Source organism: Botrytis sinoallii, assembly GCF_014898435.1.
Source record: "Botrytis sinoallii strain Bc 23 chromosome Unknown BSIN_041, whole genome shotgun sequence".
NCBI classification, from domain to species: Eukaryota; Fungi; Ascomycota; class Leotiomycetes; order Helotiales; family Sclerotiniaceae; genus Botrytis; species Botrytis sinoallii.
Window position 1 is genome coordinate 1 of NW_024066068.1, and position 14629 is coordinate 14629.

The 14629-nt window shown below is 44.3% G+C and overlaps 5 protein-coding genes across 5 annotated transcripts; 2 read left to right on the forward strand and 3 right to left on the reverse strand.

The window, feature by feature from the left end:
* Positions 1-273: 273 nt before the first annotated feature.
* On the reverse strand, positions 274-3132 carry EAF02_012140 (uncharacterized protein). Its single transcript, XM_038908188.1, has 2 exons — positions 2751-3132; positions 274-2664 (listed from the first exon to the last, which is right to left on the reverse strand). Exons 1-2 carry the CDS (start codon positions 2790-2792, stop codon positions 1096-1098), a joined length of 1611 nt encoding a protein of 536 aa, XP_038752021.1. The 5' UTR covers positions 2793-3132; the 3' UTR covers positions 274-1095.
* Positions 3133-3378: 246 nt separating this feature from the next.
* Positions 3379-4306, forward strand: EAF02_012141 (uncharacterized protein; the record flags this gene model as incomplete). The annotated part of the gene is made up of 4 exons (XM_038908189.1): positions 3379-3405; positions 3547-3626; positions 3671-4102; positions 4156-4306. 4 exons carry the CDS (start codon positions 3379-3381, stop codon positions 4304-4306), a joined length of 690 nt encoding a protein of 229 aa, XP_038752022.1.
* A 232-nt stretch (positions 4307-4538) lies between these two features.
* Positions 4539-6551, reverse strand: EAF02_012142 (uncharacterized protein; the record flags this gene model as incomplete). The annotated part of the gene is made up of 2 exons (XM_038908190.1): positions 4539-5135; positions 5202-6551. The coding sequence occupies 2 exons, from the start codon at positions 6549-6551 to the stop codon at positions 4539-4541; spliced, it is 1947 nt and encodes a 648-aa protein (XP_038752023.1).
* Positions 6552-7521: 970 nt separating this feature from the next.
* On the reverse strand, positions 7522-8007 carry EAF02_012143 (uncharacterized protein; the record flags this gene model as incomplete). The annotated part of the gene is made up of 3 exons (XM_038908191.1): positions 7522-7552; positions 7598-7693; positions 7874-8007. 3 exons carry the CDS (start codon positions 8005-8007, stop codon positions 7522-7524), a joined length of 261 nt encoding a protein of 86 aa, XP_038752024.1.
* A 1768-nt stretch (positions 8008-9775) lies between these two features.
* On the forward strand, positions 9776-14326 carry EAF02_012144 (uncharacterized protein; the record flags this gene model as incomplete). Its single annotated transcript, XM_038908192.1, has 3 exons — positions 9776-10246; positions 10297-13406; positions 13456-14326. 3 exons carry the CDS (start codon positions 9776-9778, stop codon positions 14324-14326), a joined length of 4452 nt encoding a protein of 1483 aa, XP_038752025.1.
* Positions 14327-14629: the final 303 nt, after the last annotated feature.

Below are 14629 nucleotides of genomic sequence, written 5' to 3' on the forward strand. Positions count from 1 at the left end.
GGAAGGGGGAAGGGGGAAGGGAGAGGAGGGGAGAGGAGGGGAGAGGAGGGGAGAGGAGGGGAGAGGAGGGGAGAGGAGGGAAGAGGAGGGGAGAGGAGGGAAGAGGAGGGAAGACGAAACCATATCTGTTGTATTTCTACATCCATCATGTCTATTCTAAGGTTGTATATTCATGTGTATGTATATATATATATATATATAAGTATAGATGTAATCCTAACGACAGCACAGCACTAGTAAACAAACAGATTGAATGAATAAAAAGGAGGTTGATCCAATTTTATATTCATATTTGTCTTTGTGATCTATGTTATGCTATGTTCTGTTCTGTTCTGTTATGATTAATTATCCTTCTTCTCTCTCCATCCCCCTTCTTCACTTCACTTCCATCCTCTCTTCTACACTCCTCATTCCCTATCCATATCCCTATCCATATCCCCATTCCCATTCCCATTCCCATCCCTAATCTCAATTTTCAATTTTTCTTCCTCCTTCCTTCCTCCCCCCCTTTCCTACAGCTCTTCCCACGATTCATCTCCATCGTTCTAGACATATAGTATAGTATAGTATATAACACACACAGTATAGTATATCATCCCACAAGCTAACCAACCACCCAACCACCTCCCTCCCTAATCTTCGCTTCTGATACCTCGCTGCTCCTTATACCTGTACCTATCCTATATCCATGCCTATACCTATGCCTATGCCTTATACCTCATACCTCATCAAACTGTACTATCAATGCCAGCGCTCCCATATATACCTAGCATGCTTGTGATTCCTCTAAACGCCATCCATTCTTTCATTTGTTCGTTCGTTCGTTCATTCGTTTGTTCCGCCACAGCAGGAAATAAAAGAGAAAAGGGAAAGGCAAAAAAAAGCAAAAGCAGAGCCAGAAAAGAGTAGAAAGGAAAAGCTTCATAAAAACAATCAATCAATCAATGCACAATAACAGCCAACACCCAATCTTTCACACTCGTTAATTCATCCCTAATAGGCTAGACAGAAGGAAACCTTCAAATCTCAAGTTTAAAAGATAAAATGAAATAAGAAAGTAAAAAAGCAATATTCATATATAAGGTATACCTATCCCTAACTACTCGTCCCAGTTCCTGAAGGACCAGCGTCCGACCCACCTATCCCTCCGATTCCTAATCCCGTACCCGTACCCCCATCACCACCAGAAGGAGGGCCTTTCCCATTACTCCCATCTCTGTCTCTCCACCATTTCATCTTCCACCACCCACCTGTCGCATCTTGACTTTCTGATCTCATAGAACGGCGTTTCCTTGGTGTAGGACGAGCTGCAAAGCCTGGGAAACCCGTTGAACGTCTTCTTTTTCTACGATAAAAAGATACTTCCCGCTGAAGAAGTGATGTATTTTCATCTGGAATAGGCGACTCCATTCCCGCTTCCTCATCATAATTCGAGGTTCTAGGAAATGTCGATGCAAAGTTTGGTCTCTTCGCCCTTGGTCTTGTAGACGTAGATTTCGCATCATCATCTTCTAATTCACCCCAAATCTCATCTACTTCTGAAAGACGAACTGCTTTCCTCACATGTCTTGTTGCCCCAATAATCGTATCAAGTTTAGTGGTCGGAGTCATGGGCTCGTCGCTTAGTAGAGCTTGATGTTCATTTGTGATGGCAGCTTCTTCATCTGCAGTATAGGATTCTGAAGAATCGTTGTCAGTATCTTCGACGAGGCCGAGGCCGGGGGCGAGCGCACTTTGGGCTACAGCTGGTTGAGTTTGTTCTTCGTTGAGACGCCAAGAGAGAGCTAGGACGCCAGATAGTAGAATGGCCGTTCCGAGAGCAATTAGCCCTGCGTGTAGGGCAGGTAGTCGATCAGTCTGTTTGAAATATATGAGGCCATCGAGAATGGCTATGATGTTATAGATGCAAAATACCAGTGGATATAGCACACTGGTAGATACTAATTTGAGACCACGATGCAGGAAGTATAGTTGTGTGAGAGCCAGGAAGACGAGACCGAAAAGAATAGCCCATGATTGCCATCGATCGAATTGGTTATGTCGATCAACAATCGTTCGGACCAACAGTTCGACTGCTGATTTGGCTACCAACAAAGAGTGGGCTGACAACACTCCACTAATACATCCATATGCCAATCCTCTGAGGAGTCGGATTCGAGGACTTGCAGAAATTCTTGGAACCCTCCCCAGAAACCATGCCAGAGCGACTATTCCCGCAACCAATAAAGTCTGCATTATCATCCAAATAACAAAGGTTCGTCGTCCGAGAAGTAATAGTAGTTGATCTAGCGAATGAGCCGGCTCTGGAATAGCCCCAAATATAGCAATCAGAATCGCTCCTGTCGAAACCAATAATGTTCCCCCCAGAGACCATTTTGTAAATGGTTCTCCCAGTATCAAAGTTGCGCAAATAGAATTAAAGACCAGACCCGAGGCTTGTAGAGTTGACAATACAGGTAGAGGTAAAGTTGTTATTTGGATCGTACTGCCCACAAGATTCGATATGATAAACATGCCCATGCCCAGCTGCCATCTTCTCCTTCTATACGGCGGTCGTCGAACATGATGTGCCCCTTTCTCATCTTCTAGAATATGTGATTTGCGTTGGAGGGTTAAACCGAGACTTTGGACACTCGTGGATATAAGTCCTACTAATATCCCAATCTGCCAATGTGTAAAAATGGTAGTTAGATAGCTGTGCAACGAATCTTTGAACTATTTCATTTCCAGGACGAGAGACTTTGACTTACAGCCACACTTCCCCCAGGCGATAGGTCGCCGAGCTGTCCCATTACGATGTATTGCAAAGCTTCATTTGGTATGGTAAAGTACCGTCCTCTGTCCGAGAAAGAGATTATATGGTGTAATAATTAAGTTTGAGAGAGACTGCGTGTGTAAAGTGATTGTTCCAACACGCGGTCAACATTAAGTCATATGCGATGTCCACCAGATCTCGGGGGTATGTATAACGATCAAGGTTCGATATCCTGAGTCGCGATGCAAATTACTCCAAGAACAACCGCTCTCAATGAATCACAACAAATATAATTCTGCAAATGTGACAGTGCGAACAACGAGTTTCAGATGAAATAGAAAGAATTTTGGCATGAATTATTCATTTCCCACGAGTCAAGGAACATTCCTCACCGTTCAGACAAGTATACTTCGAGAATACGTAAACGCCACAGTATCACATGATCATTAATCGGGACGTCGCTTCCCTTATCGCTTCTGGACCTTGGAGCTATCCCAGGTTGTTAATCCCCAACCTTGTTGTTGCTATTGAAGCTCCAACGTTTCCAACGAATATCAACCTTTCCACATCTCTCGATTCCACGCAATCTTTCCCAGTACTTTCACATCTACCAATCGCCCATCATGTCGCACGCTCTTTCGGATGACCAGGTAAGTGAAGCTATATCCAGCAATCACTCCAGCCTCAAAATCCTATGCTAATGTTATATCTAGGTGTCGCAGGTACGGCTTCCCTTCCTCTCCCCGAGGCTTCCCATCTCCAGAGCCGGCATTAACGCAATGTGAAAACAGGAGTTGAAGAAGATGACGGCGTTCATCAAACAAGAAGCCATGGAAAAGGGTCGCGAAATCGAACTCAAAGCAAATGATACGTCTCCACCAACAACCCATTTTCCATCTGCCTTCCCCCTAACAGACCCAAACAGGAATTCGCCATTGAAAAGTCTAAGCTCGTCCGTCAAGAAACTTCCTCCATCGACACGCAATATGAGAAGAAATTCAAGACCGCCCGTATGTCCCAACAAATCACTCAATCGACCGTCGCAAACAAGACTCGTCTCAAGGTTCTATCCGCCCGTCAGGAACTCCTCGATGGGATCTTTGAACAGGCGCAAGGAAGACTCAAGGAAGCTACAAATGACAAGGGCAAATACACGGAGATCTTGAAGAATCTTTTGTTGGAGGGCATGTATGCATTGAACGAGGGAAAATTGCAGGTTAGAGGGAGAAAACAAGATTATGACCAGATCAAGAAGGCAATTGAGGAGGCGCAGAAGGTGTACAAGGAGAAGATGAAGAAGGATGTGACCGCGAGTATAGATGAGAAGAACCCTTTGCCAGAAGAATCGTAGGTTTCTCGAGTTTTAAGTGTAATGAGGTCGGAAGCTAACGTTCGGATAGTGCTGGTGGTTTGTCCATTATTGGTGGAGGAGGCAAGATTGATATCAACAATACTTTTGAGGAGCGTCTGAAGTTGCTCCAGGATAACGCATTACCCTCTGTCCGAACCACATTATTTGGTCCTAACGTTAACCGGAAATTCTACGATTAGTTGTTTGGTGGATGATGAGCGTTGTGTTTTGAGAGTCTCAAGGATGGAAAGGAGGTACGAAGGAGCTTTGCACATTCCAATTATAAAATATTGCAGGTTTTGTCGGTAGAGCGTGTATGATACATTAACATCAATATCATTAAGATTGCATACAGAATGTTTGGTCTTGAAATATACAAATCAATAAGACCTACTTCAGGCGTGACTCGCATATCTTGAGCGCAGCACTCATCTATTTTGCCTGCTTCACAAAATTAGACATGCCCTTTTGCATTCCCTCCAGAGATTCTCCCTGTTCATAATATTTTTTCGTCTCTTCATAAAACATGTTTTTCGGTTTCCGCCTAGTCCTCACCGTATGTTCTATTCTCCTCTCCACTAAATTTAAAATCCCACTTGTTTCCACCTTTGAGATATGAGCGGCACCCGAAGCCATGATGCCGAAATTAGCAAATCGATCTGTCAACTCATCTACGTCTTTATTAAACTGTATCTCTGTATCTTCGTCTGTCAGATCTAGATCTTCGGCTCGTCCATCGTCAATACCAATGTCTAGGAGGAGAATTAGGGCCGAGAGCTCGGGATAATCGGTAGTACGAGTTATCTGGAAGGGGGGATCGTTGAGACGCTGGATGATGGAGCGGATGGAGAGGGATTTTTGGGGTGGAGAGAGGGATACGGGGAGAGAGGAGAAGAAGAAAGTTAGGGCTAGGCGACGACGGAGTTCGTGAAGTTTGGAGGAGCGGATGGGGGGGATGGAATTTACTATGTCGAGACGGAAAGAGGCGAGTTCGACGGTGTTGAAGAGGGTGGCGCAGATTGTTTGGGACTATTGGGGGGACGATTAGTTTATTTATGTGTGGGACTGGAGTTTGAGGGCTGAGAGGAGACTTACGGATTCTTCCCATACATCGGGATCAATCCAGAGACATAGATTGTGCAGTGTTGTCTGTACTTGTGATAAGAGATCAACTCTTTCTAGTAAGGCTCGATCTATACCCAGTCTCAAGAGTATACATATAACTTCCAGTCTCGTTTCTTGTTGGAGATACTTGGCTGTTAGATTTAAGAGGCCGATCAAAGCTCGGACTTTTGACCAAGGATGATTTGAATATGCATCTGATATTTCTAGACGTGGCACGACTTTTTCAGATAGAGCAATCGCCGTATTCGTAGCACCGATAGATTTGAACATCTTCCTAATGACCACAGGAGTAACCAGTCGGTGAACTTGTTTTCGTGATATTGCCAGAACAGAAGAGTAGGCATTTCGAAGATCATTCTGTTCTTCCAAACAGAAGTCATCTAGAATCCATTGAATGATCTCATCGGGCAATTTCTTTCGATACGCAATCATATTCTCCGCGAACCCCGATACAAATGTTTGATGTCTGATCTGAGGCTCGGCGAGATCATTCTTCCAATTTTTCGGCAACGAAGAGGTTGGAAATGGTTTCCTCTTAATCGGGGGAGTTTCTCCCATTTCGAAAAAGTACCATCGACTGCCAACATTTCCAGCTTCTGTTCTCTTAACAGCCTTTAAGACTTTCTGAATATCCTTTCCGCCGCCATCTTCTTTCTCCTCATTCAACTTTCGTAGGATGCCGCCATGAATATCATCGTTGAATGCGGTAGGTTCATCATCTCCCATCTCCGTATCTTCCTGAGCTATTTCTTTCAGCCTTCTTTCTTTTTCCTCGAGCGCTCTATCGGCCACCGCAGTTCCCATGAGATGTTTCAGATCAAATTTGTATGGTGTTGTTCTAAGAGCTAATGGAGAACGCTTGGCACTTGAGAATGGGTCATTTCTAAATCTGGAGGCCCTGGGGGATACTGGGGCTAGCGTGGAAGATGTCGCGATTGGCGCTGTACGATTTGTCTTGAAGATAACGTTGAGATCTTCCAAAGAACTATCAGAATCGCCTTCGTCGTCTGAGCATGGAACAACGCCATTCGAGATATTGGAAGAGGACTGCGGGATGTTTACCGGTGGAGTTGATAAAGAGGAGGTGGATTGTGGAGAAGATGGCGAAGAAGATGATTGTGGAGAAGACATAGGTTCCATAGTAGCACTTGAGACTAGACCTGTTGGCTGAGGGTTTGTGGAAAGTGAAGATCCGGATGTTATCTGATCATTGTTGCGCGAGGTTGTGGATAGAGGGGTAGATGCCGATGTGGCAGCTTGTTGTGTCGGCTTGAAAAATTGGCGAATGTTTCCATTAGTTTTACCCTTCTTTGAAGACATGACCAACTAGCACGTTCAGATATTATAGCAGATATGGAAACACGTAGCCCTAGTTGCTTTATTCAATCCATGAGAATCTTCTTGTCAAACGTGCATAACAATCTTTCAGATTTCGATGAGTTGAGAGTCGCGTCTGTGTCGCGTAATTGATAATGCTTGTAGACACGAACATCACGGGATGACGAATTTTGGATCACTTCAATTTGGTGTTTCTATTTTGGGTATTAGGTAAGCGCCGGGGCGGCATTCACGTTACGATCGACAGCCATCCAATTTAGATGAAACTATTTGACGACTACTTGTACTTCAATTCTACTTGTGATTAAAATTCTGGGCGGCGAGCGATCGGATTGTAAAGATCTTCATTAAAAGGATGATTTTTTTGAGATTTATTTGATGAGGATGTGTCAAATTGTCAATCTTGAGAGTGCAGTACCGTCCTGCATACTCCACGAGTCCGCCATCAAGAGATCAACTACCTTGGCTCCTTGGCTCCATGGTTAAATCCGGTCCCTGCTCCATCGCGGATCTAAAAGTCCCTGCGCTTCCGTTTTACTTCCAATTTGATGCAGATGTCAAACGTCCATATGTACAATTTTTTTGATGGTCCGGTCCGGATGTTGGCCATCCTGCTCAGAGAGAGTCTAAGCCTCGCGCTGGATTTTGGAGGAATCATCTTTTTATGCAAGCTAATGTTATCTGAAGTCAGCAGCAATCACCTTCGCCTCAAAGGTACATACATACATACGTGAGAATGAGATGCGAGAGTATTGTAGGTTCAGGTAGGGCGTTGATCATTATTGATATCGGCTGATGATACATACATACCCCTCTCTTAAGATTAAAAAGGTTAATAAATGATACCTTAGCAGTACCTTAGCAGTCCATCTTTTTATATCATGCAGATTGTCCTTTCTTTCACAATTCACATAATGCATGCATCTCGCTCTGTTTAAACCCCGAGTGGTACCTACCTAGTATCGATAGCTGGTTTCGGATAGCTATAAAAAAAGGGATGAATGAAGTGAGGTAGATGATCAATGTACCTAGGTAAGGCTTTATCCATTCGGCTAATCAAGAGTAAAGAGGGATCTACGGAGTACGGAGTTATGAGAAAGATCCAGCCACCAGCAGCGGCCAGCCTGGTTCAGTACTTTGATTGAAATATCGATAACGAATAAATTGTTTGGCGTTTTGTTGATGGAGCAGATTGATAAAATGGTCCCTAGGTCAAGTGAAAGTTATATAGACATTAATTTGAGCAATACATAGGTACCTTACCATTTCTCCTTTATGCAAATGACCAAGTGCACTGTACATACCTAGGTAGCGGTATCGATAATGAGACGTCTCCCAACTGCTCACGGTCAGATATAATATCCGAGAGCTTTTCTCCGAATCTCCTTCCTCCACCTTTGTTCGGCCGAGTTTTCCACTCGACTCCAGCCCCAGCCATTTTATGAAATGCTTACTGTTATGTTATTATCTAAGTGATACCGTATGCTTACATATGTCAATTTCTTCTCTTTCTCTTGGTCTTCTTGGTATTTATCCAATTATTTCCACCCAAAGGAATATGTCGGCTAAGGTACATCCTAGATATACCTGGTCCTTACAGAGGAGACACTCGACACTGCTCGAGTATAAACTCCGGATCTAATCTTGTAATACATTCATCCAGAATACCTACCCATCTAGATAGAATGTCCTGTACATCGACATGCAGTGATACATCCAAAAGTCCCTTCCCCTCCCCCGACAAAGTCATGACAAAGCTCAGCACAGTAATAGAGTAAGATCTTACATGGCCAGCATGGACAATTCCCTCCTTTCCAGAACAACTGTTTGTTGATATATTGAAGGTTAACCCCTGAACTTTGTTTCTCAAATATGATTGGCGTAAATGTGAATCCTGGGTTTTCTGGAGCACCCTCGCACCTCCCAGCCAGTGTGCCTCCCAAGAATCTTTGGAAATTTCAGCCCTCTGGAAAAATTGTGAGGCGGTACAGGGACGATGTGGATGGATGGGCATAAATCAGTGAGCATGAATGAGCATGAGGATGAGCATTTTTGATATTTCCCTCCTCTTCTCAATCCCATGCAACAGCTGAGAATGAGGTGTCTTTTGCCTACCTAATAAGTATCTACGGAATTTACTATTTGTGCTGGATTTCGTGGATTACGGTACGTACGAAGTGCCTAGGGACTATCTGTCTATCTATCTACTTGCAGCATTCAGACACTCCCTTGCTCTCTTAATAACAACCATCTACGAGTAAGAGGAGGACAAATCAAATCATTTGTTTTGCGGGAATCCTTTCTTTTACCATTTCCCATTTTCCTTCGAGGCTACTCTACTCTGGCCTATCCAAGCCCAAGCAATTTCGATTCATCTCTCCTTCTTCTCCGTATTCTTTTCCATCCGCCATAATCAACCTTTCTTTCTTATCCCTAGCTACCTACTTTTTGACTTTCGTGAAGCATGGAAAATGCGTGATATGATGTATGTACGATTCTAGTCCTCACATACTACTATTTACTACTATCTATTATATCAATCGCCTCTCCACAAATCCATCATCCGCGCTCCGAATTTCGTCGGTTTCATGTGGCGTTTGCTACTACTTCTCATTTGTTCTTTAGCTGTTGCTCAATAAGCATTTTACGAACTCCTCTTACCCCCCCGGAACTCCCAGAGCATTTCATTCACTTGCTCAAACCCAACTCAAACCGTAGACTCCATCCCTCTTCCTTTCTTTCCTCTCAACATCAACAATTACCACACTTTCCTCGAAACTTCACCATCTCTTCAATTCGAACTATTTGCCTCTTGGGGAATCTGCTCACACACAATCTTTCAATTGCCCCATACAACCTTGCATGGTTCAAATATTCAAAATCGAAAAAAACTACCGCCCATTCGCGATCTCCTGGCCGACTCTTCCGGTACCAAATTAAGTTGTCATAAGCGACCATTCTAAAAGTACCAGACCTTCTACTGTGTGGACCTTTATTATAACGATACTTCTTACCGTTGCTCGTCGATATTAATTTCGTCTCTGTCGAAAGTTCTAGTCGAGTCTCAATTGTTTCAATCGTCTTGTCTCTTTCACGAATTATACTTCAACGTCTGAATTCTTTCAAACACTGGCGGACATATTCACCTTGCCTGCGGGCTCTTGCCTCAAACTGGGCTTCCGCCCCAATCACAAACGATCGCAATCATGCCGGACGTCGACATGTACGCAGAACCCGAGGAGGATGCACCTGAGCCAGGGACGAGGCGAATGAGATGGGCCACACAAAGAGTGTCTCCCAAAGGTAGTGATAAAAAGAGAACATCGATAATGGATCGGTTGCATCCGCGTAAGTCGCAAAGTAGTGAGAAGAGAGACTCTGCCGGCGCAAGTTCAATGGGAACGGATCTTGACAGGATACAAGAAGAACAATCAAATGAAGCTGCGGAGGAACAGGCGGAGGATGACGATAATGACGGTCAAGGACCTAGAAAGGTTTTCTTTAATCTTCCGTTGCCACGGGACGCGATCGACGAGTCGGGTCACCCCTTGGTGCATTATAAACGAAACAAAATCAGAACTGCAAAATACACTCCTTTGAGTTTCATACCGAAGAATATTTGGTTTCAATTCCATAATATCGCTAACGTGTATTTCTTGTTTTTGATCATTCTCACCGTAAGTTCAGGTCTTGTAGATTGCATGTGTGAGGCTGATGATTCGTATAGATCTTTAGTATCTTTGGTGCATCTAATCCAGGTCTCAACGCTGTTCCCTTGATTGTTATTGTCGCAATTACAGCTATCAAAGATGGAATCGAAGATTATCGCAGAACCATTCTCGACAATGAATTGAATAATTCGCCCGTTCATCGCCTTGTTGACTGGAACAACGTAAACGTCAGCGATGATGACATTTCACTATGGAGGAGAATCAAAAAGGCTACTTCACGTTGGATCGTAAGGACACTCAAGAAAATGAAGAAAGACAAAAAGCTACCCGGAGAGACGTATGCCCAACGTGCTATGGATGTGGACGAGCCTCGGCCCTCTTTCGAGTCAAGGGCTGCGCGAGACGACATTCAAATGACACCAGTGCCCTCTCCCCTTCCACGAGATGGCGAGCTTGATGTTCCCGATCGCCCGACGACAGCTTTCTCTTACGATGATGCTAACGGGAAAGCCCCTGCGGAGAAGAATTTCGGAAGTTTGATCAACCGCAGCAATGCAGCAACTGGAAAACCCAGATTTCATCAGGATTATTGGAAGAATGTGCAAGTTGGTGATTTCGTTCGTATCTACAACAACGATCAGATCCCAGCAGACATTGTGATTTTATCTACCTCTGACCCCGACGGAGCTTGCTATGTTGAAACGAAAAATTTGGATGGAGAGACGAACTTAAAGGTACGACATGCTCTTCGTAGTGGCCGAAGCATTAAACACGCTCGTGATTGTGAAAGAACGGAGTTCACTATCGACAGCGAAGCACCACACCCTAATCTTTACCAATACAGTGGTGTGGCTCGTTGGACGCAATACAATGGAAAAGATGGACCAGGCGAGGACATGGTTGAGCCGATCTCGATTAACAACTTGCTTCTCCGTGGATGCAATCTCAGGAATACAGATTGGATTCTCGGAGTTGTCGTATTTACCGGTTTTGATACCAAGATCATGTTGAACTCTGGAATCACTCCAAGTAAACGCTCACGCATCGCCCGGGAACTCAATTGGAATGTCGTTTACAATTTCATTCTTCTTTTCATCATTTGTTTCGCTTCTGGTCTTGTCGAAGGTATCATTTGGGGACAAGGCAACAATACCATTGATCTATTCGAATTTGGTTCCATTGGTGGAGCCCCGGCACTTGACGGTTTCATCACTTTTTGGGCTGCTCTTATTCTTTTCCAGAATTTGGTACCAATTTCATTGTACATCACGATTGAAATCATCAAGACTTGCCAGGCGTTCTTCATCTACAGCGACAGCGAAATGTATTACGACAAACTCGATTATCCTTGTACGCCTAAATCGTGGAATATTTCTGATGATTTGGGACAGATCGAGTATATCTTTTCTGACAAAACTGGAACTTTAACCCAGAACGTCATGGAATTCAAAAAGGCCAGCATCAACGGAGTTCCCTACGGAGAAGCATACACTGAAGCCCAGGCTGGTATGCAAAAGCGTCAAGGTATTGATGTAGAAAAAGAAGGTGCAAGGGCTAAACAGCAGATTGCTGCAGCGCGTGCTAAAATGCTGGTCGATGTTAGAAAACTTCATGACAATCCGTACCTCCATGATGATGATCTGACTTTCATTGCTCCTGATTTCGTTACCGATCTCGCTGGTGAAAGTGGTAAGGAGCAACAAGACGCCAATTATCAATTCATGTTAGCTCTCGCTCTTTGTCACTCGGTTATTTCAGAAACCACACCGGGCGATCCTCCCAAGATTGAATTCAGAGCTCAGTCGCCTGATGAAGCAGCATTGGTTGCTACTGCCCGTGATGTTGGTTTCACTGTTCTCGGAAACTCGCCAAATGGTATTTTGTTAAACATTCAAGGTGAAGATAGAGAATATAGGGTTCTAAATCAACTCGAATTCAACTCGACCAGAAAGAGAATGAGTGCCATTATCCGTATGCCAGACAACAGAATCATACTCTTCTGCAAAGGTGCAGATAGTATAATATATTCTCGCTTAAAGCGAGGAGAACAACCAGAGTTGCGTCGTACGACAGCGGAACATTTGGAGATGTTTGCAAGAGAAGGTTTACGTACTCTTTGTATCGCGCAAAGAGAGCTTGGTGAGCAAGAATATCAAGATTGGAACCGCGAGCACGAGATCGCGGCTGCTGCCATCCAGGACCGTGAAGATAAGCTGGAAGCAGTATCAGATATGATTGAACGTGATCTCACCCTTCTTGGAGGTACAGCTATTGAGGATCGGCTGCAAGAGGGCGTGCCTGATACCATCGCACTTCTCGCCGAAGCCGGTATCAAGCTCTGGGTTCTTACTGGTGACAAAGTCGAGACCGCCATCAACATCGGGTTCTCGTGCAACTTACTCAACAATGACATGGAACTTATTGTCTTCAAGATTGAGGATGAGCAGGTTTCTACCGCTGAAGCAGAACTTGACAAGCACTTGGCAGCTTTTAAACTCACCGGTTCCGACGCGGAGCTCAAAGCCGCCAAGAAGAACCACGAGCCACCGGCACCAACTCATGCTATTGTCATTGATGGCGACTCTCTCAAACTTGTTTTAGACGACTCATTGCGACAAAAATTCCTTCTCTTGTGTAAAGAGTGCAAGTCAGTTCTCTGTTGTCGAGTCAGTCCTGCTCAAAAAGCTGCAGTTGTGGCAATGGTCAAGGGCGGTTTGGACGTTATGACTTTGTCTATTGGTGATGGCGCAAATGATGTTGCTATGATCCAAGAGGCAGACGTTGGAGTTGGTATTGCTGGTGAAGAAGGAAGACAAGCTGTGATGTCCTCTGATTATGCTATTGGTCAATTCCGTTTCTTGCAGCGACTTGTGTTGGTCCATGGACGATGGTCATATCGCAGATTGGGAGAAACCATTGCCAACTTTTTCTACAAGAACGTCGTATGGACTTTTACAATTTTCTGGTATCAGATCTTCGCCAACTTCGACATGACATATCTTTACGATTACACTTACATCCTCTTGTTCAACTTGGCTTTTACATCCGTGCCTGTCATCTTCATGGGTGTTTTGGATCAAGATGTTTCAGACAAGGTCTCTCTTGCGGTTCCGCAGCTCTATAGACGAGGCATTGAGCGAAAAGAATGGACTCAAAAGAAGTTTTGGTAAGTATAAATGAATCCCGCTTTGATATCGACGACTAACATAGTGCAGGCTTTACATGGCCGATGGCTTGTACCAATCTGTCATGATTTTCTTCATGGCATATTGCTTGTTTGACTCTGGCACTTTTGTTACTTCAAGCGGCCAAAACATCGATGATCGAGAGCGATTTGGAGTTTACGTAGCACCTGCAGCCGTCGTCGCCATCAACGTATACATCCTAATCAATACCTATCGTTGGGATTGGCTCATGGTCCTTCTTGTCACCATAAGTATTCTCTTGGTTTGGTTTTGGACTGGCGTTTATTCATCTTTCACCTCGTCGGACTATTTCTACAAAGCCGCTGCCCAAATTTTCGCACAAGCCACCTTCTGGGCCGTCACCTGTCTTTCTGTAGTCATCGCCCTTTTACCACGATTTGCTATCAAGGCTGTGCAAAAAGTTTACTTCCCATACGACGTCGACATTATCCGCGAGCAAGTTCGCCAAGGCAAGTTTGATTATCTTGATAAGTCCGATGAGCGCATGGACACAATGTCCAAGGATGGTTCATCGGCATCTTCTTCTGAGATCACGAAGCCGAGTAAGCACATCCACTATCCGAGCATTGATGAAGACCAACGACCCATTTACCCTCCTTCAGTTGCTCCGACGAACACCACACACAATCCTCGAAGTCAAAACGGTAGCGACGGAACCGACTTTACAAGACATAGAGGTTCGATGGACCAACTTGGTCCTCGGGTCTCCGTTGACAGGCCACGACCCTCCTTCGATAGACTGCGAACGTCGTGCGATCGAGTTAGACCAAGTTTCGAGGCTAGTAACGACTTTACTTCGGCAGCCCTTTTAACACGCTTAGAATCAAGTCAATCATTTGGGCCGCTAAGAAGTAGGAGGAACGAAGACATTTCACAATGATACCCGAATATCATATTCACTCTTTTCCGAACCGGGAGACTGCGACGAACTGTACCATACATTTTCCTTTTCTTTTGTTGATACAGGAGATATTAAGCATAATGATCTGCAGGAGCGATCTACGACCTTTGTGTTCTACATTTGGTTTTCTTTTGCATTGGTGTTATAGGCGTTTTAAATGACATGAAAAGGCACTAGGCCATATTATCTTATTTGTTTTTGCTTTCCAGTTCTTTTGCTGGCGAGGGCATGTTGGGTTTGGAAGATAGTTCTAGATCTTCACTTCTGATGGTGTATACTCAG